Raw genomic sequence first — 27,381 nt, 5'->3', positions numbered from 1 at the left:
CAGCCTTCTGCAGGCACTTCAGCTCAGTGGAAAACTTCTCTATGGCCATGTTCAAAGCTTCCCTAACCTTGTTGGGCACTCGCTGCAGACTCCTCACCTTCGACCGCACCATCTTGAGGTTCTTCTCACTCAGGCGGTTTCTGCTGAGCTGAAGCATCTTCAGATACATTGCCCAGGTCTTTGCTTGGACGCTGTAGGTAGGACTCCCCTCCTGCCACTTGATGGTGACCAGGAGGGCCTTGCCTGAGAAGAACCACAGCCTTGTCCCATCCCACTTCACATCCACGGTGGGGATCTCTTGGAGGCTCGCTGCCTCATTGGGAAACTTCTCCAGGAAGAAGGGGTCAAAATAGCCTCTCAGCTCTGCTCGTCTCTTCTCAGGATATCAGCCCCTTGTGGATTCTCTGGAGGTTCTCCATGCTCAGCCTTTGGGGCTGGGGAACAACCTTTCCAGGAACGCGTCGGCCGGGGGTTCCTTGACTTCGTAGCGAGGATCCCCCTGGGGGCTGCCTCTGGCATGGGGCACCCTGCTCTCGCACTCCCCTTCTCCAGAGATAAACACCCACTCTGTCCCCTGGCCTGCAAAGACCATCGGGCATTGTCCTGCACACACTGGGGGAATTCCTTTAGCGCCAGCTCGAAGCATCTTAACCTGGGAGTCATCTGCAGCTCTTGCTGGGCCTGAACTTTCCTCAGGCCCTTGGTGCTCGTGGTCCTTTCTGCCATGGGGGCCGGGGGGATCCGAGCCCCCCACCCCCCAACAGACCCTCCCGAGTGGCTGCGTGGGTGGCACCCCCAGCTCAGCCATGGCTGCACCCAAGAGCTCCCCAGACGCCTGGGACCCCTTCCCTGCAGGAGGGGCAAGGCGGGGTTTCTATTCTTATCAGTGGGGGGAGCGGGGGTCTTCTGGAATGTTCCATCACTTGCTCTCGTCTGTCCCCCAGCCCCAGCTCCCCTCCCAGAGAACCCAGGTGTCCAGGCTCCTGGCCCCCGCACCTCAGCCATGGTACGGCCCACCACCACCCCCACACCTCATCATGGGATGCCCCAGACACAGCCCCCCACCACATGCCCTCCGCAAGCAGCTACCCAATCACAGGGGCCATCTCAAATGGAACAAAATAGTTTAATGTCTCTGATACCCGATCAGCCGGGAGAAAGCAGAGGGCAGGGGGGTCCGCCTGTCTATCCACCCCCCTATTCCTGTCTGTGGGGGGCTCACAGCAGCGTCTGGAAGGTGGCCAGTGCCTCGTCCGTCTTGTGCAGCTCTGCCTCCATCTGGGCCAGCTGCAGGTCAGAGGTCAGGGGTCAACACCCCTGTGGCCAAGCACTTTGCCATGATCCCCCCTGCTGGACCCCCCCCTTCTCACCCACCACTCCTAGTGACCCCTTGCCCCACAGCCCCATGACCCCCTGCCCTCATGGGCACCTACCTTGGCAGCGTCGGCCTCCTTCACCTGGGGGGGCACCTTGGCACTGTAGCCGGGTGCTGCCAGGCGCTCATGCAGCCGCTCCACCTGCCGTAACAGCTCTGCCCGGCGCCCCTCCAGCTTGCCCACCTCCTTCTCTACATCGATCAGACCCTAATGGGGCAGAACAGGGAGGTGAGTGCCCAGATACCAGAGTCCCATCCTCCATGCATGCTACACCCCAACCCCAAAAGCCTGGGTCCCACTCTCCATACATGCTACACCTCCCAACCCACCCCAGTGCCACCTCCCAATGCCTGGGTCCACTCCTCATACCCCCCCACCCAAACACCTAGGTCCTGTTTTCTCAGATCCCCCAGCACCAGTCCCAGATGCCCGAGTCCACTCTCTATAACCCCCAGAACCAGTCCCAGATGGATGCCTGGGTCTGCTCTCTGTGCTCCTGCCTGCAGCGCCAGCCCCAGACGCCTGGGTTCATTCTCCATACCCTACCCCTGCCCACCCCCCACCCCAGTCTGCTCTCCACCTGGACCCTGGACACTTGGGTCCTGCTTTCTACTGCCCCCCACCCCCAATACCTGGGTCCTGATCTCCACCACAACACCCCGTTCCCCAGGTCCCCCACAGGCCCCACTCGGACACCTGGGTCCCTCCATGTGCTCCTTCCAGACACCTGGGTCCCCCTGCCATCCCTTCCTGGACACCTAGGTCCCACTGGAGGGCCCCTTTGCAATGCCTGGGTCCCCCCTTCGACAAGGTGCCAACAGGCCCCTCCTGGACGCTGGGTCCCACTCTCCACTTCCCACCTCCAGGACACCTGGATCTGACTTTGCACTGCCCATCCTCCCTAGATACCTGGGTGCCCACATGCATCCCTCCCAGATACTTGGGTATCCCTCCATTCCCCTTCAAGACCCCTCCTGGATGTCTGGGTGCCTCCATGAGCTGACCTTGAGTAACAGGTGGACAGTGCAGCGGTCTGAGGCGATGGCTACAGCACAGCCGCCAGGGGCGGCCTCGCCAGGCCCCAGTGTCTGCACGGCCTGGCATGAGGCTAGTGTCCGGATGTAGCCGGAGACCTGGGCTGCCAGCTGGGCCGTGCCCCGGTCACGGCACTGCAGGAAGCCTGGGGGAGAAAGGGTGGGAGAGCAAGAGAGGGATCAGAGGTCAAGGGGGCAGGGCACTGGAGAGCTCCGCCTCCCTGGCCCTGCCCCCACCTGGTACCTACAGTCGGCTTTGGTCTTGGTGAGGTTGTAGTCAGCCCGCAGGGAGCGCACAGCCCGGACGATGCCCAGCGCAAACTCCATGGCCGCCTCAGCCTCAGCGTCCTGCCAGCAGTACTGGGGGCGAGAAGGGGTTAACAGTGCCCCTCACTCCCAACCCGCAGCCCCCAGGCCCTCACTCCCACCCTGCCAGACCAGCCCTGCGTCTGCTCCTCACTCTTAATCAGCAGCACCCCTGCCCAGTCCTGTTGGCACCCCTCACTCCTGACCCACTCCCCCTCCTAGGTGCCCCTCTGGACCCACAATCCCCCCACCCTGGGGCAGTACCTGCTGGGGGCTGGGGTAGGGGGCCACACAGAGGCTGGGGGCGGCAGGGGGCCGAGGTGGCAGGCGCTGGAACAGCTCCTCAGTGACGAAGGGCATGAGTGGGGCCAGCAGGCGCAGGCCAGCATCCAGGCACGTGTGTAGCGTGGCCCGAACTGCCCCTGCCCCTGCCTCTGGCCCCTCTGCCAGCACTGGCTTCACCAGCTCCTGTGGGACAAGCGGGGAACACGGGTCAGACAAATGGGGTGGGGAGGGTGCAGCACCCCACTCTCTGCTCCCTCCCTTCATGGGCCCCTCTCCATAAACAGGGGTGTGGAGCCCTCTGTCCTCCTTAGGCCCCACCCTGAAACCCCCCATGGCTGCACCCACCTCCTTCCAGGGCCTTCCCTCTATCCACATTGGCCTCAGCTCCACAGACCCTCCACCCATCCCTGCTGGCTCCACCCCCAGCCCACAGGTCCCGCCCCCTCCCTTCATGCTCCAAGCCCCTCCCTCCACCCCCTTGGGACCCACCCTCAGCCTTATCTCCAACCTTCATCCCCTCCATCTCCAGTGCCCCACCCTTAACCCCATATGCCCTGCCCCCGCCCCCACCTCCAAGCCATGGCCCACAAGCGCTGCTCACCAGGTAGACATCGCAGAGCTCATATAGCCAGAAGCTGTAGACAGCCGTGGTGAGGCCCGGGAAGTCGTAGGCATGGAAGGCGGTATCGCACAGCGCCACGGCCTGGCTCAGCCGGCTCAGCATCCAGCGCTCTGCCAGCCCTGCCCCTGCCAGGTCCAGCCCTGCCTGTCAGGGGGGAGCACACACAGGTCACGCACACATGCCAACCCAAGGCACACCTGCCCCTTACCCCCAAGACAGGAGCACAAGAAATGGGTTGGAGTGAGGTGGGCTGGTGCCAATGGGGGTGGAGGAAAGGGTGTGGATGGGGGTAGGTAGGGCATACAGTGGTGGTGGGGCACTATGGGGCTGGTGGCAAGGGGGGGTTCCCATCACTTGGGGTCATGGTTAAGGCTGGGGATTGGGGGGGTATAAGGGGTGCTTTCTATCACCCGGCAGTCCAGGGAAGTGGAGGGTGCCATGGGTGGGGGGAGGGGGGGTTGTCTTTCTCACCTGAGGGTCCGGGGAGGGGGCTCGGGATGCTATGGGGGGGGGGGCCCTCCCCTGGGGGTCCATGGGGGGGGATCTCGCACCTGAGGATTGAGGAAGGCTGGGGCTGTGTCACACTTGGGGGCTCGGGGGAAGCTGCAGGGTGCCATGGTACGGGTGTCCCACCCCAGGGGGAGCCCAGGGGTGCCTCGGGCGATACCTCACCTGGGGCTGCAGTGGGGGGTGGTAGCCGGGTCCCAGAGCACGCAGGCCGAAGCGCGTGGCATTCCACAGCTTGTTGCAGAAGTGTCGGTAGCCCAGGACGCGCTTCACATCCAGGTTGATGTCACGGCCTGGAGCGACAGGGGGATGACAGTTAATCGGGGACAGGGGCTGGCTGGGGGAGCTGGGGGCTGTCCTGGGTTAACAGGAGGTGATTGGGGGGTGCAAGCTGGGAAGCTGGCCCAGAGAGCTACCCTGGCAGTCTGCAGGAAGGCTGGAGTTAGTTTGTCATCTTCATTTGCACTGAAAACCTGCAATCTCTGACTGATTTCCATCAGAAATTCAACATGCAGCACCTTTCAAACAGACTCTCTGGAATACTCCAACACCAAAATTTCCTTTTAGATACTACAATCACTGTCCAGAATGGTAAAATACAGACACCACGGACCAACATACATATCTGCACAGAACCAGCAATCCCCCTAAACCAGGTTTGTCCAACATGCGGCCTGCCAAGCCATTTTATCTGGCCCGCGGTGGCGCGGAATGGCGGCGGTGTGGAGCCGCAGCAGGGCCACAGCGAGGCAGGCAGGACCAGCCTGCGGGCCCCAGCCGGCAGCGAGGAGAGGGGAGATGCTTGGCCCCACGCGGGAGGCCAAGCAGTGGCCGCTGGCACTGCTGTCCTGTGCCTGCCTCCTCACCTGCCTGCTTCAAGCCAGCCCTGCTGCCCTGCCCTGCCCTGCCCCACAGCAAGGCAGCGCCTGCTGCCCCGGCCAGTCTCCCCTCAGGCACTGCGGCTCTCCGGGCCGGGCTGCCTGTGCACGAGGCCCCGAGGGGGCCGCTTCTCACGTGCTGCTGGGGACGGTAGGAGGCTGGCCAGGTCTGCACTGGCCAGCAGAAGCGGCGGTGGAGCCGTGTGGCGCTCGGGATGGGACGAGCCTGCACCAGTCAGCCCTGAGCGGCACACGGCTCCGCCACCGCTTCTGCTGGCCGATGCAGACCTGGCCAGCCTCCTACCGTCCCCAGCAGCACGTGGGAAGCCGGCTTCAGCTGCATGCTGCTTCTCCTGGCCGGTGCCGACCCGGTTCTGCCCAGGCGGGTCCTGCAGCACCATGTCAACCCAGGCATGGCACCGGCAGGCCGGGCTGGCCCCAGGTTAACCCCAGCCTACCCCCGCAGCTTCTCCAGCACCAGGTCAACCTGGCTGTAGCCAAGCAGCTCCTGCAGCACCATGTCAACCTGGGCATGCATGCCATGTCAACCAGCACCATGTCAACCCCTGCAACTTCACTGGTGTCAAAGGTCATGTGACATCACTTATAATTTACCACTTCCTATGACATCTTTGAATATGGCTCGCTAGCCCCACTGGGTGATAAAAAGTTCGTGATCCGGCCCCACATTCAAAAAGGTTGGACACCCCTGCCCTAAACACATCAAGAAAGCTGTAATATACAGCCAAGCCCTCAGATACCACTGAATTTGCACTGAGGAGAATACCTGTGATCATCACCTCACAAATCCCAAAAGGGCTTTCACTCAGCAAGGACACTCCTCCAGAGAGAGAGCACACAATGGAAAGAGCCACCCAGACACCACGTGAAGAATTGCTGCGGTACAAAAGAAACCCCCACAACGAATCTCACACGACTGGTTATGACACTACCGTTTCCTGAAACCTGTACAGAAAATCCTCAAACAATTGCAACCCAGACTAGATGAAGACCCAATTCTCACAGAGATCTTCCCAGAAACACCCATCCTAGCCTTTAAACAAGCACCAAACCTCGCCAACCTCATCACCAGAAGCAAAGCATGCCGAATGGACCCTGACCATGCCGGGACAAGAAATGTAGAACCTGCCAACACGTCTCCACCACCCCCACTATAACTACACCTCACAACAGGACCACCCCATTCCTGGATCTTACAGCTGCACCTCCGGAAATGTGATATCTCATCCAGGGCACCAAATGACCTGATGGAAATTATGTAGGAGAAACAAAACAACAACTGCGCACCAGAATGAATGTGCACCAGAAATCTATTAAAGACAAGAATACCCAACTACTTGTGGGGGCACATTTCTCACAAGAAAACCACTCTCTCTTTCTCCAATCTATCAGTTCTAACCCTCAAAGGAATTTACAAAACACGTTTCACAGACGAGCATATGAACTTCACTTCATAAACCTACTGGATACAAAAAATCACGGACATTAGATTTATGACACATTACAACCCGACTGACATCTGACTCCCGAGGTACGTCTCCACTATTTACCAGCTACATTCTTATCACCAGGTCTACATTCTTCTTCTCTCCCCACCTGTTTCTCCCCCACTGACTGCCTCAGTTTGCATTTTCACTAATGGGAATTCTCCCAGGCTGGCCTCTGGCTTCTCTTCTATCCCATCCAGGAGAGCACAGACCAACTGCAGACACCTCCTCAGCATGATGATGGGTGTTTGCACCCAAAAGCTTGCAAAGAAGATGTTTTCCAACTATTTGAGTTGGCCTAATAAAATGTATTAGATCTACCCAAAGAACCTTGCCTGATGTTAGCACCCTTACACACTCTGCAGGCTGTTAACTCTGGATCTTACTGGTGTCACAGCCCAGGAAGCCCACGCACAAAAGTGGTCAAGTGTGTTAACTCTGGAACCTACTGATGGGAGCCAGCAAGCACCACTCCAGGAAGGCCAGTGACCCAGGAGGCTAATGGACCAGTCTGTGGAGGTGAGGCTGGGGTAGTGGGAGAAGGCAGCCCAGCAGGAAAGAGGTGGTGAGGGGTGGGGGTGGGCAGGGAGTCAGCCCATGGGGTGTGGGGGATAGTGGAGGTCTGAGATGCTAACCTAGGGGGTTAGCAGTGATCTCACTGAGATGTTGACTCTGGAACCTACTGAAAAGTCCCCACTAGCTCCAGTCTAGGAACTCCAAACAGAAGACCAATAACAGGGTGTTGACTCTAAAACCTAATGGTGGGAGGTGGTCACCATTGCTCTAGGAAGGCTCAGACACAGAGTTAACCAAACCAAGTGTTGGCTCTGGAACCTACTGATGGTCCCCACTAGCTCTACCCAAGAAAACCCAAGCAGGGTCCCCAGGACCTGACCCAAGGACAGCTGGGGCTGGCCTGACAGGGGGGGGCTGGCAGTTGGGTGGGGAGCACCCACCTTGTGCCGTGTAGGCGCAGAGGGCAAAGCGCAGGGCATCAGTCCCGCACTCAGGGATCCCAGCTGGGAAGTCGCTTTTCTAGAGGAAACAAAACAGTAAGACCTTCAGCTCAGCGCCCCCCACTCCAGACCCCACAGAAGGTGGTCTGGTCTTGCTTCCCCTCCCTGCCGCACTTCACCTGGCCCTCCTTGGCACGCTCCACCTCCGCGGGGTCCAGGTTGCTGTCCAGGAGCTGGGCATGCAGGCCCTGGGGGAGAGCAGATGGACTGTTGACTCTGGAACCTACTGATGGGCACTCGCCAACAGGGCCCCAGGGGAGAGTTTCACTGGGGGTTGATTTTGGAACCCACTGATGGGATCCCATATGCCAGAGAGAACATCCTATCAGCTGTCTCCTGCTTGTTAACTCCGGAACCCATTTATGCCCCATCAACATTAACTCTGGAACCTACAGATGGGTGATCACTAGCACCACCCCAGAAAACACAAGCAGAAGATAGTTCATGGGTTGTTGGCTCTGGAAACTACCAATGGGAGTCAAGTCATCATGGCTCCAGGACAGCCCGCCCAGAGAATGGAATCTCAATGACACGTTAACTCTGGAACCTACTGATGCCACGATGCACTGTGCTGGCCCTGGAACCTACCTGCACTTTCTTTCTGTGCTGCACTACCTCTAGGCTGCACCCACAAAATCTGCATTGTGTTAACCCTGAAACCTACTGACAGAAACCTGTGGGTTCTTAACTTTAAAACCTACCAACAGATATTTACAGTGTGTGAAATTTACTGATAGAAGCCTGTATGGTCTTACTGCTGGAAGTTACCAATGGTCATTTGCATCATGTTAACTCTGAAACCTACTGGTGGAAACCTGCGTGGTCTTAATGTTACAACCTTCCAATGAAAGGCAGCATTGTGTTAACTCTGAAACCTATAGATGGAAATCTGTATTGTCACAGCATGAAAACATACCAATGAAAACCTGCACTCTGTTAAGCCTGGAACCTGCTGATATAAATCTACAGCATCTTAACATTATAGCCTATCAATGGAACTTTGCGTTGTGTAAACAGTGGCACCTAATGATGGAAACTTATATTGTCTTAAAATTTACCGATGACAATTGACATTGCCTTAACTCTGGAACCGACTGATAAAAACCTCTATGGTTGAACTATTACAACCAACTGACGGAATTTTGCATCACATTAACACTGGAATTACCGAAGGAAGTTTGCATAGCCTTAACACTGAGACCTATTAATGGATATTTGTACAGCGTTGATCCTGGAGCCTACTGATGGAAACCTGCATTCTTAGCCCATCAATGGAATTTCATGTTGTGTTAACTATGGAATCCAGATGGAAACCTGAACTGTCTTCATATTAAAACCTACCAATGAAAATTATTTCTGTGCTACCTCGGGAATCTACTGATAGAAGCCTACGTTGTCTTAACATGATAACCTAAGAATGAAAAGCAGCATCCTGTTAACTCTGAAACCTACTGACAGAAACCTTAATGGTCTTAGTATTATAACTGACCAATGGAATTTTGCATCATGTTAACACTGGAACTACTGAAGGAAATTTGCATTAATCTTAACATTAACGCCTATCAATGGAAATTCATGTTGTGTTAAGTCTGAAGTCTACTGATAGAAAAGTGCACAGTCTTAACGTTAAACCTACTGCTGGGAATTTGTATGGAACCTTGAACCGACTGATGGAAACCTGCATAGTCTTACTAATTAAACCTATCAATCTTAACATTAAAACCTATGAATGGAGATTCATTTTGTGTTAACTCTGGAACCAACCGATGGAAACCTGCATGGTTTTGATTTGCACTGTGATGGCTCTCCATCCTACTCATCAAAACACACTCTGTCTTAACATTTAAACTCACCAATGTATATTTGCACTGTGTTAACCCTGAAACGTACTGATGGAAACCCACAGTGCTTAACACTGACACCCACTGGAAAATGCACACTGTTAACCCCAGAACCTACTGATGGCCAGGGCTCAAAGTCCACTCCAACGCACATTGGCTTGGTGATGAGGTTAACGCAGGGCCACCCAACCTCCCAGGTCTCCAGCGGGAGGCGGAGCTAAGGCTCAGGGAGGCAGAGTCAAGCCCAGTCCTTACCTCCAGCGAAATGCCGCTGATAACATCCAGGGGGTCAATGACGTTGCCCAGGGACTTGCTCATCTTGCGCCCGTGGGCGTCCCGTACCACAGCGTGGAGGTAGACCTGGAAGGCAGGGGCAGGAAGCATTTAGGGGGGCAGGGGGCAGGATGCGGGGGCAGTAGGGAGCGCCAGCAAGTCTCACCTCACGGAAGGGCAGTTTTCCAGTCAGCTTGAGGCCCAGCATGACCATCCGTGCAACCCAGAAGAACAGGATGTCATGGCCCGTCTCCAGCAGGGTCCCCGGGTAGAAGACCTCCAGGTCCTCATTCTGCGAGGGGGAAAAGGGAAGATGTGGATGCCTGGGTCCCTAGGAGTGATGGCCCAATTCTACTCTCCCTTACCCTGGATACCTGAGTCCCTAAAAGTGATCGGCCACCCCTGCCCCTGACTCCTGGCTCCCTAGGAGTGATAGCCCAGTCCCACACCCCCTGCTCCCTAAGCCTGGGTCCCTAGGAGTGATGCCTATGACCTACCAGGGTTGCAAGCAGCTGGTGCCCACCCCAGATGCCTGGGTTCCCTACAATCAATGATTTTGGGCTGAAGGAAGTGCCCTGTATTACAGCCCAGACACTTGGGTTCTGACAGCCCTGTGCTATGGTGCCAAATATCTAGGTCCCTGACTCCCCTGCCCCAGACACCTGGGTTCCTAGGAAGAATAGCAGTCATGTCCCCCACCTGCCTGTGTCCCTAGGAGTGACTGCTTAGTCCACCTTTGCCACAGATATGTGGATTCCTAGGAGTGATGGCCCAGTCTACCCCCTGCCCCAGACGGCTGGTTCCCTAAGAGTGAGGGCCCTGTGCCACAGCCCCCCGCATGTCTGGGTCCCACATGCATCCCTCAGACTTACGAGCTCAGGCCAGCCGAAGATGGAGAAGGGGAAGAGGCCAGAAGAGAACCACGTGTCCAGTACGTCTTCGTCTGGGAGGGATCCAAGGAAACTGGTGGGAACTTATGGTCCCCGCCAGGCCTGCTGGTGCCCCTTGTTCCTGACCCACACCTCCCCATCTGCCCCCCGCCCTACCAGTACCCCTCATTTCTGACCCACAGCCCTCCCGAGCCTGGCTAGTGCCCCACTCCCAACCTGCACCCCTCAGCTTTGCTGTTGCCCCTCCCAACCCCCACCCTCCCCTGGTGCCCCTCAGTCCCAACCAATAGCCCCCCCCCCCCATACCTTGCCGTAGGGAGATTTTGTCGGGGGTCACCCCAAAAGCCCTGGCAGCCTTGCCACGCGCCTCCTCTTCACTGCGCCCACTCACCCAGTACCTGCCGTCTGCGTCCTGCCAGCGAGAGACCCCACATCAGCCCATCTTCCAGTCTCCTGCCCCTGGCCCAAATCTGGCCCCCCATCCCCTCTGTCTCACCTCCCCCGGGGGCACAGCAGGGTCATCAACAGTGATGAAGTAGGCAGGGATGCGGTGGCCCCACCACAGCTGCCGTGAGATGCACCAGTCCCTGCAAGGGGAAGATAAAAGCCCTACTAGTGCTGCTGCCTGATAGAGGGACCCCAACCACCCCCATGATATATGTGGGTTGGGGGTAGTCCTGGTAAATGCCCCCTGGCGGAGAAAAGTCCCACTGCTGCTGCTGTCTGCCACAGAAAATAACCCCAGCCCCGCACAGCATGATAAGAGGATCCTGGTGTGTGCCCCCAGGTGGGTAAAAGCCCTACTACTGCTGCTCTCTGATGAGGGGGAGTGACCCCGGCCACTGCCAAAGCAAGGAGAGTTGGTGGGGGGGGCAGCTCAGTATCCCCAGGTAGATAAAAGCCTTACTACTGCTGCTGCCTGATGTGGGGGGAGACCCCTCCCTCATGCTGGGAGGGGTGGGGGGGGGGGTCCTGGTAAGTGTCATCAGGGTGATAAAAGCCCTACTACTGCTGCTGCCTGGTGTAGATAGCGCCCCCTAGTGGATCACCCATGTGCGAGAAGCCAGTCCCCAGCTCTGTGGACCCCAGGAGGGGCCCCTCTGGAGGTGGTTAACCCAATATCGGGGCAGATAATAACCCTACTACTGCTGCTGCAGTGAAAGGAACACCCCTTCCCCTATGATCCCAGTATATAGAAGGGCAGTTTGGGGACTCATCCGATGTACTATGCCCTGGAGAAGAGATAACAGCTCTACTATTGCTACTGCAATCAGGGGGCACCCCCCAGGGGCTCAGGCAGGGGCAGAGGGGACAATTATAGTCCCAATGGGGGGCAATTCTAACTCCACTGTGGGGTGATTAGGGTCTGTGCCCCCCTCTCCCCGCCTTGTGCCCATCTCTTGGGATCTGATTTTAGGGGATAACAGCCCTACTACTATTGTTGCCATACAGGGCCAGCCCAGATCAAAAGTGGCAATTGTAGCTCCACCGTGGGGCAAAAATGGGGGTCAATTCTAACTCCACTGTGAGGTGGAGACTGGGGCTGTGTGCCCCTCCAGTGCCCATCTGCTGGGACCTTATTTACAGTGGGTAACAGACTACTACTGCTTCTGCAATGGAAGACGCCCACCATGAGGCTTGTGAGGCAGGGACAACTGTAGCCCCAACAGGGGGCAGAGTCTGGGGGCGACTCTAAGCCCACTCCAAGGCAGAGATTGAAGGCTGGGGTCCCCCACCCCCGTGCCTGTCTCCTGGGCCTTAACGTTAGGCAGGCAACAGCTCTACTACTCCTGCTGCAATACGCAGTGCTCCATGTTACCGGATGGAGCGCCATATCCCTCCACCCCAGCTGGAGGTGAAGGCGGAGCGATACCATGGCAAAGGCACAAAGATGGCAGGGGGTAAAAGATGGCGGGGGGGAGGGGGTGTAAAGGCAAAGGGAAACAGGGACGCTCAGCCTCACCGGATGTTGTCCATCCACTGGAACCAGGTCTTGAGATGGAAGTCAGGGCGGATGCGGAGGTCGCCGCGGCGCACGGCCTCAGCTGCCCCCCGCGCCATGCCGTCGCAGCGCACGTACCACTGTGGCTTCAGCAGTGGCTCCACCACATCCTTTGAACGGCTGCAGGGGAGAAAAAATAGTCCCCAGGGCATGAGGTGTGATGTCCTTCCGCTTCCTCCCCCATACTGAGAGTATACCTCGCCACATCAAATAGTACATTCGCGCCCCCATATCAGCATACATCCCTCCACTGCCTCAAGTAGTCCCTGCCTGCCCCCTATGCCAGGCTATGGCCCTCCAGCCCCTCAAACAGTCCCTGTCAGACCCCCGCAATATTATTCTTCAACCGCCTCAAACAGTCCCTGCCTCCCTCATATCGCCACGTGCATCCCTCCACCCATAGGAGGGGCCACAGGTGTCCCTCTGCCGCCCCCTACACTCCCAAAATGGCTCACTGTGCCCCACCCCAAGACCCACAGATATCCCTCCGCTGCAATCCCAAGACCCAGTCTATATCCCTCTGCCACCAAAAATAGTCCACCTGGCCCCTCCTAATGCCAGGATGCGTTCCCCTGCTGCCCCCCACCAATGACAAGATGCACTCGTCCGCCACCTCAAATAGTCCCTGCGGCCCCAGCCCCGTACGAGGATACGTCCTTCCACCACCTCAGGTCACCCGCCTGCCCCCTTCCATAGCACCACGTATCTTTCCACCCTCTGAGGGGTGACAGGTGTCCCTCCGCCCCCCCTTCCAGAGTCTCCCCTGCAGCCCGACAGATATCCTTCCACTGCCTCAAAGAGTCCCCAGCAAGCCCCAACAGATATCCCTCCACTTGTTCAAAGAGTCCCTCAAAAATACCGATTTCCACCCTCAAAGAGTTCCCTGCATGTCCCGATGGGTACCCCTCCAACCCCTCAACGAGACCCCTCCACATGCCCCAAACAGATGTCCCTCCACTCCTTTCAGTCCCCACAGCATTCCCCCAAAAGATATCCTTCCACCCCTTTAAAAAGTCCCTGCCATATGGCCTGATGTCCCTTCACCCTCCGTGTCCCCTACATTTGCCCAACGGATGTCTTTGAGGGGGCGGAAAAACACCTTCTTCATCCCCCCCAACAGAGATCCTTCCACCCCGTCAAAGAGTCCCCCCTACATGCCCTGACAGATATCCCTCCGCCCTCGGAATCTTGGCAACAGACCCCGATACCCCACCACCCCCTCGGGGGCTCCCCCTTCCACCCCCCCGACAGATATCCTTCCGCCGCTCAGAGGCCCTCCATGAGCCCCCAATAAGATATCCCTCCACCCCCTCAAAGAGTCCCCCCGAATCCTCTGACAAATCTCCTTCCGCCCTCTCGAAGAGCCCCCAGACCTCGGCACCACCCCCAGGTGCCCCTAAAGGGATCTCTGCCCCCGCCCCTGAGCCACTACCCCCACCCCTGGGGCAGAGGGATGCCACTGTGTAGCCAATATCCCTCTGCCACCCCTTCCCCACCTCCTCCGTTCCCCCTGGATCTGTGCACCGCTGCAGACAGTCCCCCGCGCACCTGCAGATGGGCACCACCATGGGGTTGTCCTGGACCCCCCGGAACAGCCCCTGCTCCTGGAGGGCAGCCAGCACGGCCCCGCGGGCCTCGAACCGCCGCATGCCCTGCAGTGGGATAGGAGGGTCACTGAAATGCACCCCCTTGGCCCCCCTGTCAACCTGGCAGCCCCCTAGTAGTTTCCCCTCCCCCCATCCCAGTTGAGCCCAGTTCCCCTTTTCCCTGGACCCAGTATGACCCAGTTCCCCCTCCCCTCCCAGATCCGGAATAGCCCAGGTCCCCCGCTCCTGCACCTAGTGTGGCCGATCCTCCGCCCTTCCCAAAACCAGTATGGCCCAGGTCCCCCCCAACCTAGTATGGTCCAGTTCCTCCTACCTCCCCCAACCCATCCCAGTTCCCCCCACTTCTCTGTGTCCAGTCCAACCCAGGCCCCTCCCCCACCCCCAGTACATCCCAGCCCCCCCAATCCCTCCAGCACCCCTCTCCCCAGGACAGCCTGGTTTGGCCCCCTGTGTACCAGGAAGGGAGGGGGCACGTTGATGAGGCACCCGCTGTCGTCAATGATGGTGATGCAGGCCAGGCCATGGCGCTGCCCCACCTCAAAGTCATTGTGGTCATGGGCTGGTGTGATCTTCACTGCCCCTGGGGTGAGGAGGGAGAAGGACAGCACAGGAATATTGGTGGGGGGGGCAGTCAGGGCCCAGCCTGCTGCCCCAGGCCCTGCCCACCACCTCCAAGTCCCACCCACTCAGCTCCCCCTCCCCCTCCATACTTCCATGCTTACTCTGCATAAAGCCTCACCCACTCCCCATAAAGTTCCGCCCATTCACTGGCATACCGCGGCCTCAGGAAGCTCCTCCCACCACTAAGCCCCACCTACTGTCTTTAGACTCCATCTCTAAACTAAAGCCCACCCACTCAGCCTCTATCAGGCCCTGCCCACACCCCTCTCTCTTTCAGCCACACCCACTGTTGAGTCTGGGCCCCATCTCTCTTTAGCCCCACCCATACACTCCTCTAAGCCACACCCCCTCATTATTCTGCCATCCAGAGCAATGAGATCAGCCCTGCCCTGCCCCTCCGCTGAGGCTCTGCCTCCCCTTAGCCCCACCCCCTGGTACCTGTGCCGAAGGCCATGTCCACAAAGTCATCGCAGATGATAGGCAGGAGGCGCTGGGTGAAGGGGTGCAGGACCTGGCGCCCATGCAGGTGCTGGGGGAGCAGACAGATGGGGGCAGTGAGCACATACCCCCAAACCCCACCCGGATGCCACAGCCCCAAGGGCACCCCAAACCCTGCCCCGCTCCAGCCAGCCAAACTACCCCTAAGGTCACCTCGAAACCCTACCCCCAATCCCCCAGGTGAACCCAAAACTCTGCCCCACCCCCAGGAAGGTGTCCCAACCTCCAGGGCACCCCAAAAACCTGCTGTCTCCTACCTGCATCCACACCCCCCAACATCCCAAAACGTCACCGCTCCCCCAGCAAGATGCTACAATCTTTAGGGCACCCCAAAACCTTGCTCCTCCTCCCTGTACCCCCAGCACACCCCAAAGCTCCAGCCTTCCCCTACCTGAAGCCCCAGCCCCCAGGGACACCCAAAACCCCCACCATTCTCCCTACCTTTATTCTCACCCCCTGGACACCCTAAAACCCAGCTCCAGCCCCAACAGCATGAGCCCCCCCAAACCCCACCCATCCCCCACCAACCTGCCCCACCTCCAGGACTCCCCCAAACCCCACCCATGGAACCACCTAGTCACTCACAACTCTCAGCACCCCAAAACCCCATCCCACCCCCTACTTGTACCCCCACACCCTCTAGATCACCCCAACCCCCCTACCTCAACCTGCAACTTCCAGGACCCCCAAAACACCACCCCTCTCCCTACCTGTACCCCCACCTCCAACTGCTGCCCCTGGGGCAGGTACCTGGTAGCGGGGATCCTTGGGGTGCACGGCCACTGCTGTGTCCCCCAACATGGTCTCCAGCCGCGTGGTGGCCACTACCACGTCCTCATCTAAGGGACAGAGGGGAGGACAGACCATGAGACACCCCCCAGGCCTGGCCCCTGCCCCACCCAGGTGACGGCAGTACCCCCCAGTGGCAGACAAGCCCTCCCAGAGCCCCCCACAACCCCACCTGAGCCCTGGAGCCTGTACACAAAGGAGACGAGGACGCCGAACTCGACCTTGTGGGCGTAGCCAGGCACAGGCAGCAGCGTGCGGCCCCCCAACTCCTTACTGTCCACCTGCCAAGGGGAAACAGGGGAGTCAGCCCCACAAAACAGCCGCAGCCACCCCAGAGTCCCCAATCCTTCCAGACACGCCCAGATCACTCCCCTACTAATGCCCTTATCACCCTTCAGCTCCCAACCACCACATCCTCTCCACCCTCCCCGCAACTCCCACTCCACCAAAAAGCCCAGCTCAGCCCTGCTCCCTCCTCACCCCGCCTGGCTCTGCCCCAGGACCGGCCCCCGCACCTCAATGTCGGAGATGGCTGAACGCAATGTGCAGGACCAGTTGACCAGGCGAGTGCTGCGGTAAATGACGCCCTCATCATGGAGCCTCACGAAGGCCTCCTGCACCGCCCGCGACAACTTCTGCGAGGCAATAGCATCATGTGTCACAGCCCCCGTACTGCAGGTTGCTGGGGCAACTCTCCCACCACCCATTTCCTGCCACCACCACCATGAAGGGCCCCTACACTTACCACATCCATGGTGAAGCAGGCCCGGTCCCAGTCCATGGAGGCGCCGAGTTTCCTGAGCTGATGGTAAATCCGGTCGCCCTTCCTGTGCGGGTAGGAGGCGGTGGCATCAAGGTTGATGACCCGGGGAAGGAGGGAGCCAGCAGGGGGTGCTGTGACCCAGGTGGGGCTGGGGGGTGGGGGATGCTAGAAGGTGCTGTCTCCTCAACTCTGAGCAGTTGCTCATACCATCTCCCCCACGAAAACATGATTCCCTTCCTACTTCCCATCTATGTGCTGCTGCTAAGTCCCCATGTCTGGTCCCTGCCTGTAACAGCTGGGAAAGAACTTCAGACCAAGAAGCAGGGGTGGATGGGTTGGTTTGTGCTGGCATGCGAGGAGGGGATCCAGTCGACAGGGGTAAGGCTGGGGTGGGGGCAGCACCATGTGGGATGTTGGAGCTGCCACCCCATGAGTTTTTTTATTTATTTTGTTTGTTTCTTTATTTTTTTACTAGTGAATGTCCACAACTTTTTACTGACAACAAAACATTACTATGGTTGTTACTAACCCCTAAATTTCAACCCAGCGTTTGTCACAGCCATCTGGGGCCTAGCAAAAGGGTTACATTCACATGTCGTACAACTTATGTGATCGTATTGACACATCAGTTGTATAGTTTGGTCAGTTGCCAGATATAATGCAGGCCAGCAATAACACGTGCCAGCATATAAGTTTGGCTGTCAGCAATAACATGCAACAGCAATAAGGTTGGGTGCAATAATGCATCAGCAACATTTGTTAGCAATGAAGTTTAGGTGTGAGTAACAACACGTGCTAGTCACAACATGCATCAGTGAAAGAGACTGTCAGCAAAAAGTCTGGGTACCATTCACAACACAGATCAGTAAAAAAAAATGTGAGGTGTCAGTTACAACCTGGGTCAATAAACCAGTTTGGGTGTCAGTTGCAGCACATGTCAGTAAAAGTTTGGGTGTCAGTCACAATACACATCAGTAAAAAAGTCTGGGTGTCAGTAAAGAAACTTGGGTGTGACACAAGTCAGTAACAACATGGATCAGTAAAAAAAATTGGGGTGTCAGTCACAACCTGTGTCAGTAAAAGTTTGTGAGTATTGTAACATGTCAGTAAAAATGTTTAGATATCAGTAAAAAGTTTGGGTGTCAATCATAATATATCACAATAAAGTGTTTGTGTCAACAAAAAGTTTGAGTGTCAGTCAAGACGTGTCAGTAACACGTCAATAAAAACATGCATCAACCACAACACACATCAGTAAAAAAGTTTGGGTACCAGTCACAATATATGCCAGTATATATAGGCCAATATATGCCACTACTCAAACCAATAAAAACGCCTGAATGTCAGTTGCAACATGTACCAGTAACATCTTGTGTCAGCCATAACACCCGTTAGCAAAAATGTTCAAGTGTCAATCACAATATGTGACAGTAAAAAGTCTGAATGTCAGAGAAAAGTTTGGGCATCAGTAACACATCCCATATCATTAATACATTCCAGTCAGAGAATGTGTCAGTAAAAATGTTCAGATGTCAATGACAACACATGGCAATAAAACAGTTGGACACCCAAACTTTTCGCACTGACATTCAAACTTTTTCACTAGTACCCAATCACAATGTATGTCAGTAAAAAAAATTTGGGCATCAGTCACAAGTCATACCAGTAAAATGTTTGCCATCAAACTTTTTTTTTTTCCTTTTTTACTAACACCCCAAAATTTTTATTGGCACCCATTCACAACACATCGACAAAAGAATCTGCATGTTGGTCACAACGTGTGTCATCAAAAAAGGTTGCGTCAGTCAAAACACATGCCAATTAAAAAGTTGGACACCCAAACTTTTTTTTTTTTTTTTGGACAAACATTTTTTTGTTGCCAAATCAAAATATACGTCAATAAAGAAGTTTGGGTTTTGATAAAAATTTCACCAAAAAGGTTGGGAGTCAGTTAAATAGCTTGGGTGTGGGTCTCACATGCACCAGTAAAAAAAAAAACAACATGACACTGAAACCTTACTAACACCCAGGCTTTTTTCACTGATACCCAAGCTTTTTTTTTTGATACCCAGTTGTAACATATCTCAGTAAAAAAAGCTGAGGTGTCAGTAAAAACTTTGCAAATCACCAGGAAAAGAAAATGTTCTTAGGTTGGGAACCCTGCTAGTGTGACACACTGGAGAATCCCTGGGGGAATGCTGTGGGGCAGGGAGGGGGATCCAGCAGGGGGCACTGCTCCAGGGACTCACTCTTCCTTCCACTTCCAGACCTGGCGCACAAACTCATCCCTGCCCAGGTCGTGCCGGGTCTTCCCCTGCTCCTTCCACATCTTCTTCTCTACCACCACCTGCGTGGCAATGCCTGCGTGGTCACAGCCTGGGTTCCACAGTGTCGTCTCACCACGCATACGGTGCCTGCCGGGGGCATGGGTAGCGGGGTGAGGAGCAATGGCAGAAAGCAGAAGGATATAGGTTGGGAGTGAGGGGAATCGGGAAAGCTGAGGTTGGCAGGAGGTTGCAGGTCAGGAGTGAGGGGCATCTGTATGACTAGAGCAGATAATGGGCTAAAGGTCTGAATTGAGGGGCACTGCAGTGGGGGGGTGGGCAGAGAGCCATGGGTTGGGAGTGAGAGGCACTGGCAGAACAGAAAAGGGGGAAGGAGGCTGCAGGTTGGGAGTGAGGGGCACTAATGAGACTAGGGGGTGAGGCAGGGGGCTGCCAGTCTGGAGTGAGGGGCACCAGCAGGGCTGGGAGGGACAGGGAGCTGTGGGTTGGGAGTGAGCGGCACCGGGGGCAGCGGTCTCTCACCAGCGGGTCAGGGTGTCCTGGATGGCATTGGTGAGGGCATGGCCGAGGTGCAGGGACCCCGTGACGTTGGGCGGAGGGATGCACATCATGAAGATCCCCTGGGGGTTTGGCTCTGACACCCTTGTCCGCTGCGGGGAAAAGCCAGGTCATTTGAGATACCACCTGTCGCTTTTCCTATCACCCACACTGCGCCTGCCCCAGGGCGAGTTGCTGATCTCCCCTCCTCAGAGCTCCCATCTGGAGAGGTGTGGGGAGTAAAACTAACCCCCAACCATGGTGGCCCCCTGCTAGGGGATCTCCCCACTCCCCAACATGTCTAATCCCCATACTGCCCCACGGAGGGGCAAATCCCCCAAGACTCACCCCAAACTCAGGCTTGAAGTAGCCCTGGCGCTCCCACCAGGCGTACCAAGCAGCCTCTACGTACTGTGGGCTGTAGGAGTCGGGCATGGGGCCGCTGATGTCTGCAGGGGATGGATGGGGCTGACAAAAGGCAGAGGTCTCCCTCCCTCCCCGCCTGTACCCCATGGCAACACAGAACCCAGGCGTCCGGGATGCACACCCAGAACCCAGGCTATAACCCACCCGAGCCAATTCAACCTCCAGAGAACCCAGACACCTGCAGCACACGCAGAACCCAGGCATCTGGGGGAAACACACACACACACACACACACACACACACACACACACACACACACACACACACACACACACACACACACACACACACACACACACACACACACACACACAGAGTGTACCAGGCCTCTTGACTCCCAGGTGGGAGCAGGCTGAGGCCAGGCTGCAGCTCAGGACATGAGTACATGGGTGGGACAACGTGCCCTCCAGACAGGAGCCAATCAGAACCCTAACCCCAGCACAGGGCCTGCCTTCCCTACCCCAACCAGCCCCACCCCTGTACCTTTCTTTTCTCCAGGGGGAGTGGGGAGGTCATAGGTCATGACCCCAGGATCCTTCTTCTCCTTCTTCTCAGCTTTCGGCTTCTTCTGGGCCTGGGAAAGATGGCAGAAGGGGGGGCAAGTAGAGAAGAGGGGGTAGGAAACTGCCCCAGGGTCTTTACCTGACCCCTGCCCCGAGCCAGCTGCAGCTCCTGTCCCCATTGTACTCATCCCTGCTCCACCCCAGATCCAGCTGCAGCTCCTGTCCCCATTACACCCAGCCCCACCCTGCCAGCCAACCGCAGCTCCTGTCCCTGTTACACCCACTTGCTGCCCTCCAGAGCCAGCCACAGCTCCTGTCCCTGTTACACCCAGCCCGATGCCCCCCAGAGCCAGCTGCATCTCACCTCGCCCTGCTGCTGCTGGATGCTTTTCTCCTTCTTCTGCAGGAACTTCTCCAGCTTCTCCTTCTTCTTCGCCTCCTTCTTGAGCTGAGATGCGCTCTTGGGAGGGGGCTCTGGGGTCTCCGGGGCTGGAGGCCCTGATTTTGGGGTGGGGGGGGAAGACTCAGGCTAAGACCCTAGGACAACCACCCCCAGCAGGAGGGTCCCAGGCTCAGAGGGGTATATTCCCCACCTCCCTTTCTGCCCCCCCCCCTGAAAGGGATACTTATTACCCAGGGTGACCGGCGGGGGGTCTGGGCCCCCCAGGCCCTGGGCGCAGAGCTCCACTGGTCCCAGTACATCCTTGAACTGGGGCTGGTGGATGCAGGTCAGGAACCAGCGGGTGACGTTGGGGTAGGTGGCCCGGCTTGAGGAGTCCAGTACCTTGGGGGCAGGGGGGAGGGAGAAACCATTGTCAGCAAATGTAGGGGGGCGGGGTGAGAGAGTATCATTATTGGAATGAGGAGATAGGGAGACACCATTTGTAGTGAGAGAGGGTAGAAAGACGAGGGCATACCATTATTGAAGTGGAGGGCATAGGGAAAAACCATTCCAAGTTGCAGGGGGTAGAAGAGGGTGAAGCATGAGAACATGCCATTAAATAATATATGCTTGTGAGCGCAGGCACACACATGTTACACATGTGCAATGTGCATGCATTAATCATATATATTATAAATATGTGCTGGTGCAGGTATAGATAAGTGCACACAGAGTACAAATATGTGTGTATGCATGTGTATACACCGTGTACGCATGCACCTACTTGTTTATTACATATGTGCACACACGCAATAAAATTGGTGCATGCATGGGGGTGGGTACACACCTATTGTATGTAGGTGCGCATACTAATACATTATATACCTGCACAGGTGTACGTATATATCATACACACATATGTATACACATACATATGTAGGTGCGCATACATCATGCATACGTGTGTATTTATACACATTAGACATGTGCGTATATGCACATAATATAGGTGTGTGTGCGTATGCATATATTGTGAGTATACGTATGTACATACAAATGTCACACATACGTGTATGGGTATAAACATATTACACAGACACATGCATATACTCACATACTGCACGTGTGTGTATGCATATATTGTGCGCATGTGTATGTGCATATGTCATACATATGCATGTGTATACACATACTGCATAGACATGTGCATATGCACGTAGTATAGACATGTGCGTATGCATATACTGCATACACACATGTGTATACAAATATCATATGTATGGGTGTGAGTATATACGTATTGCATAAACATGTGCGTATATGCATATAGCGTAAATGTGTGTGTACACATATATTGTGTGTGCATGCATAATAATGTCACATGTACATGTATAGGCACATCTTTATCGCATACATGTGTACGTACAAATATACTATGTACATGCACGTGTGCACTGGCATATGTGCCTTGGTATATATATATATTACATATACATCTGTGTGTCTACATGTGTATGTACACATTACGTGTATGTGAATGTGTGTGCATCACACTGATGGGGAAGGAACCATCATGGGGGGAGCGGAGAAAACAGAAGGAATCGTTATCAACCAGACAGAGGATGAAGACAGGGACATTTTAGAATGGGAGAAACCATCACCAGGATGGTGGGGGGAATATACTGAATGGGGAAGAAACCATTACTGGTTGGAAGGGGAAGGTGGAAGGTGGAAGGAACCATTGCCAGTGTAATGGGGGGAATATTCTAGACAGGGAAGAAACCATTAACAGTGTGGTGGGGGGAATTTTCTTAATGGGGAAAGAAGAAACCATGTTGGTTGGGAGGGAAGAACGGAAAGAACCAATACATGTAGTGGGAGGAATACAACAAGTGGGGGAGGAAGAAACCATTACTGGTGGGGAGGAGGGAAATGGAAGGAACCATTAACAACCTGGGAGAGGGAATATTCCAAGAGGGGGGAGGGAGAAACCATTACTAGTGGGGGGGGCAGGCATGGAAGGAACCATTAACAGTGTGATGGAGGGAATATTCCTGAAGGGGAAAAAGTCATTGCTGGTTGGGAGGGGGAATGGAAGGGTCCATTAACAGGGTGGTAGGAGGCAATATTCTGAATGGGGAAGGAAAAAACCATGAATGGTCAGGAGAGGGATGGGAAAAACCACTACCAGCATAGTGGGGGGAATATTCGAATGGAGGAGGAAGAAACTTACCAGCTCAAGTGTGGGGGGTGGAACAGACATGGGATACACCACCGCTGGGATGTGGGGATACTCACATATTTGTAGGGCAGCAGGAGGGTGCAGGCCACAGCGATGTCTGCCAGCGTCACAGCCTCGCCCACTAGGTACGTGCGCAGCCGCAGGTGCCCATCCAGGATGCCCAGCACCCGGCGCAGCTCCGCTTCAGCCCGCTCCACCACCTGCACATGGATGGGGAACAGGGTCAAGTGCAGCCAAGGCTCCTGCTCTCCTCCCAGAGAATCCAGACATCTGGCCTCCCAGCCTCCCTGCTCTCATGCCCCCCACACCCCTTCCAAGGGAACCCAAGGCCTCCTGCTCCCAGCCCCCACCCCCACGCCCCTCCCACAGAATGGAGGCTTACCTGTGGGCCAAGGGCTGCCAGGCCAAGGTGGGGCAGGGAGGCAGCGGTGGCAGCAGGGGCCACATCAGCTTGGGCATAGGCCACCCACTGGCGCACTAGAGTGGCCTGGGCCAGGCCACAGCCACGCAGGGTTGGGGGGGCCAGCAGGAAGGTGACAGCGGTGGCTCCGGTCACACGCAGCCCCCCTGGATCCTCCAATGCTGGCAGCCGGGGCAGGGCAAAGGGACCAGGAGGTGTCAGATCGGGCACAGGCACCACACGGGGTGGACAGGGGGCAAAGCGCGATACCACCAGCGCCTGCCGGCTGGCCACATCTTCGGCACAGGGGGACACAAACAGCGTGGCCATGTCCAGGCCTGGGACAGGGGAGAAAGAAAGGGGGTGAGAACCCAAGCATCCAGGCTGCCAGCACCCCCTGCTGTAACCCACTGGAGCTCCTGGGGCCCACCCAGGGGTCCAGGCTCCCAACTCCAATCCAGCAGCTCCCCATTCCCAGCGGCAGAGAACACAGACAGTCAGGCTGTCAGCTCCCCACCCTGCTCTGATCCCCCTCCCTGATCCCCAACGCCACCCCTGCTCCTAGGAACCTGTGTCCCAGCTGATGCGATCCCATGGACACCCTCCACCAAAAGGGACCCAGGTGTCCAGTCATGCCCCCTATAACAGTGGGTCCTACTGTAATCTGGGGAGGAGGGAGGGAATTATAGTGGGTTGTACCATAAATCTAGGGAGTAGGGAGGTCCTACCATAATTCTGGAAGGGGAGGGTGGAATTACAGGGGGTCCTACTGTAACTAGAGGGGAGGAGGATTATAGTGAGTCGTATCATCATTTGGGGGAAGGCGAGGAGGGAATTACAAAGTGGTCCTATCATAATCCTGGGGGAGGGTTAGAGTGGGTCATACCATAATTGGGGGGTACCATAATTCTGGGGGGAGGGGGAAATTATAGTGGGTCATACCACAATTCTGGGGGGGAAGGGAGGAATGACAAGGGATCCTATCATAATCTTGGTGGAGTAGGGAGATTATATTATATATTTGCATCTTTTTTGTACTGTTTTTGATGCAAGCAGCCTTGCTCTGTTCACATCCATCCAGAAAGCTGATGTAAACATTATTTTCCTAGCCTGTAACTTTGACATGCTGCTCCTCTTGGTGCATCTCTCTGTTAGTTCTTCCTTCTCTATTGCAGTCTAACAAAAGCTGCAAGGTACTGCACCTGGGGAGGAAGAACCAGCAGCATACCTACAGGCTGGGGAACTCTCTTCTTGAAAGCACAGAGGCAGAAAAGGATCTTGGTGTCATTATAGACTCCAAGGTGAACATGGGCCGACAATGTGAGGATGTGGTCAGGAAGGCTAACCGCACCTTGTCATGCATCCACAGATGCATCTCAAGCAGGGCCAAGGTGATCCTCCCCCTCTATGCAACACTGGTCAGGCCGCAGCTGGAGTACTGCGTCCAGTTCTGGGCACTGCACTTCAGGAGGGATGTGGCTAGGATCAAGAGGGTCCAAAGGAGGGCCACCACCATGGTCAGGGGGCAGCAGGGCAGGCCCTACAAGCAGAGGCTACGGGACCTGAACCTGTTCAGCCTCAAGAGAATGCTGAGAGGGGATCTGGTGGCCACCTACAAACTTGCAAACGGAGACCAGCAGGCAATGGAAGAGTCCCTGTTCTCCCGAGCACTACCGGCAGTAACAAGGAACAATGGCCATAAGTTAATGGAGAGTAGATTCAGATTAGATATCAGGAGGCACCACTTCACTGTCAGGGCAGATAGGATCTGGAACGCTCCTACCCTGGGGGTCTTCAAAAGGAGGCTAGACAGCCACCTAGCCAGGGTCGTTTGACCCCAGTGCTCTTTCCTGCCATGGCAGGGGGTCGGACTTGATGATCTGCTCAGGTCCCTTCCGACCCTACCAACTATGAAACTATATGGGATCCTGCCATAATTCTGAGGGGCTATAGTGGGTTGTACCACAATTCTAGGGGAAAGGAAGAAGAATATGAGGGCCCTACCGTAATTCTGGGGATGGTATTATTAGTGGGTTGTATTATCATTGGGGGGAAGGCCAGGGGCCCCGCCATAATTCAGGGGTGAGAGAGGGATTATATGGGGTTCTATCATAATTCTTGGGTGGGGGTGGGGATTACAGTAAGTCCTATGCTAATTCTGAGGGGTTTACAGTGGGTCATACCATAATTTTGCAGGGAGGGGAATTATATGTGGTTTCACCATAACTGTGCAGGGGGGTGCTATAGTGAGTCCTCCCAACACTGTATGGAAGGGAGAGGAATGGCAGAGACTCCTACCATAATTCGGGGGGGAGGGGAGATAAGTGAGTCCTACCTTGACTGGTGGGGAAGGGTGAAGGATGACAGTAGGCCCTACTATATCTTGGGGGGGGGGGGGAGGGTTAGTGGATCATACCATAATTCTAGGAATGAGGGGGGATTAACAGTGAGTTGTACCATACTTCTGGGAATAGGTGGGGAATGACAAGGGGTGCTACCACAATTCGGGGGGGGGGATACTGGGTCCTACCACAGTTCAAGAGAGGGAGTGACAGGAGGACCTACCATAATTTGGAGGATGGAATTATAGTGGGTTCTGGGTAGTTGGGGGGGGGGGTCCAGGGGCTCTACCATAATTCCCGGGGGAGACGGAGAAATGACAGCAGGTCCCACCATAATCCGGGAGGGGGATAATAGTGAGTCGTACCATAATTCTGGGAGGGGCGGGGGGGCATTAAAGAGGGTCCTACCACAATTCTGGGGGAGAAGATTGCAGGGGGTCCTTCCAACGCTCTGGGGGGTGGGGGATTACAGGGGGTCCTGCCACCACTCCCCCCGCCCCCTTCTTACCTCCCAGAGCCCCACGTGTGCCGCCCGGCCTCGCTCTACACTCCAAGGACCCACTTGGGGCTGACCACAGCACTGCCTGAGCCGCGCCACGCAGCCCCGCCCCCTCCGCCTTCACTAGGCAGCTGGAGGGGCGTGGTCGGGTTTAGCCGTGCCCCTCTTTAGCATGAATGCGGGCGTGGCTTTGTTTATCTAGTTGGACAGGCACTAGCTAGGATACTCGCAAAACGGGGCCTTGTAGAAAGGAAGCTGCGTGGAGGCATAAAGGTGCTGGGGTGGATAGAGCGGCCACAGCGCAGGCCGTGCACTTGGGCAGGTTCATAGAGTGTCATAGCGCCCCCTGGGCGCCTGGGTTCACGGGCGCTCCTCTGCGGGCCGGGGGCTGCGTAGAGCCGGGGGCAGAGCCCGGCTGTCCTGGCCCCAGCCCCTGTTGTCACCCCCAGGCCCCACTCCCCACGTGACACTGGGCTGGTCTCTGCGGGAATGGGGCATTAGAGAAGGGGGGCTGGGAGGGACACCTGGCTCCTTTGGGAGGGTCCCAGAGAGCCCAGGTGTCCCTCCCTTCTGTAGTCCCCACACCCACCCCGCTCCCTCCCCGGTGCGAGAGCCAGCGGCCCGTCTACAAGGGAGCTGACTGCCCCGCAGCATCGCGCGGTGCAAACTCCCTGGCTCCCGGCCTGGTGCAGCTGCCGTGGGGTGGCCAGCAAAAGCCTGTGCCAGGCAGAAGCCGCTCGTCTCTAGCAGCCCCTGGCTCGGGGCCGCGGCGGGTCGGGTCAGGTGGGCCGAGTGGGTGCTCGGTGCTCAGCGAGCAGAGCCGCGCTGCGGCATGCACGCCGGCTTTCGGAGGGGCAGCGAGGGCCCCCGGCCTTCCAGGCCACAGCCGGGCCCCGCGGGCTAGACGGGAGTGCCTGGCCGGCGGGATTCTGCCCGCCCCTAAAATGCA

The 27,381-nt window shown here is 56.3% G+C and overlaps 1 protein-coding gene across 2 annotated transcripts; it reads right to left on the bottom strand.

Moving 5' to 3' along the window:
- Positions 1-1,107: 1,107 nt before the first annotated feature.
- Positions 1,108-26,540, bottom strand: VARS1 (valyl-tRNA synthetase 1). Of its 2 annotated transcripts, none has more exons than XM_019487003.2 (31): positions 26,442-26,540; positions 23,574-23,929; positions 23,248-23,391; positions 21,201-21,351; positions 20,932-21,065; positions 20,548-20,638; positions 19,987-20,087; positions 19,624-19,751; positions 19,066-19,230; positions 16,799-16,880; positions 16,569-16,688; positions 16,226-16,334; positions 16,015-16,103; positions 15,205-15,295; positions 14,601-14,725; positions 14,087-14,190; positions 12,500-12,658; positions 11,033-11,123; positions 10,843-10,948; positions 10,519-10,589; positions 9,813-9,938; positions 9,629-9,733; positions 7,652-7,720; positions 7,473-7,551; positions 4,296-4,423; positions 3,603-3,767; positions 2,981-3,184; positions 2,659-2,770; positions 2,381-2,556; positions 1,434-1,583; positions 1,108-1,287 (listed from the first exon to the last, which is right to left on the bottom strand). In XM_019487003.2, the coding sequence occupies exons 2-31, from the start codon at positions 23,919-23,921 to the stop codon at positions 1,219-1,221; spliced, it is 3,792 nt and encodes a 1,263-aa protein (XP_019342548.2). In that variant the 5' UTR covers positions 23,922-23,929; positions 26,442-26,540; the 3' UTR covers positions 1,108-1,218. The 2 variants fall into 2 exon arrangements, with proteins under 2 accessions (XP_019342548.2, XP_019342549.2); XM_019487004.2 differs by lacking the exon at positions 26,442-26,540 and adding an exon at positions 26,342-26,393.
- Positions 26,541-27,381: the final 841 nt, after the last annotated feature.

This window comes from Alligator mississippiensis, chromosome 11 (genome assembly GCF_030867095.1).
Source record: "Alligator mississippiensis isolate rAllMis1 chromosome 11, rAllMis1, whole genome shotgun sequence".
NCBI classification, from domain to species: Eukaryota; Metazoa; Chordata; order Crocodylia; family Alligatoridae; genus Alligator; species Alligator mississippiensis.
The sequence above is the reverse complement of the archived record's forward strand: the minus strand, read 5'-3'. Positions and strand labels throughout refer to the sequence as shown.

Excerpts from the sequence above, each read along its gene's own strand:
- VARS1 (XM_019487003.2), bottom strand. The coding sequence starts at position 23,921 with ATGGCCACGCTGTTTGTGTCCCCCTGTGCCGAAGATGTGGCCAGCCGG. Across the intron at positions 19,231-19,623 it reads CAGGACACCCTGACCCGCTG|GCACCGTATGCGTGGTGAGA; the intron begins GTGAGAGACCGC and ends TGCCCCCGGCAG. Across the intron at positions 10,590-10,842 it reads CAAAATCTCCCTACGGCAAG|ACGAAGACGTACTGGACACG; the intron begins GTATGGGGGGGG and ends GATCCCTCCCAG.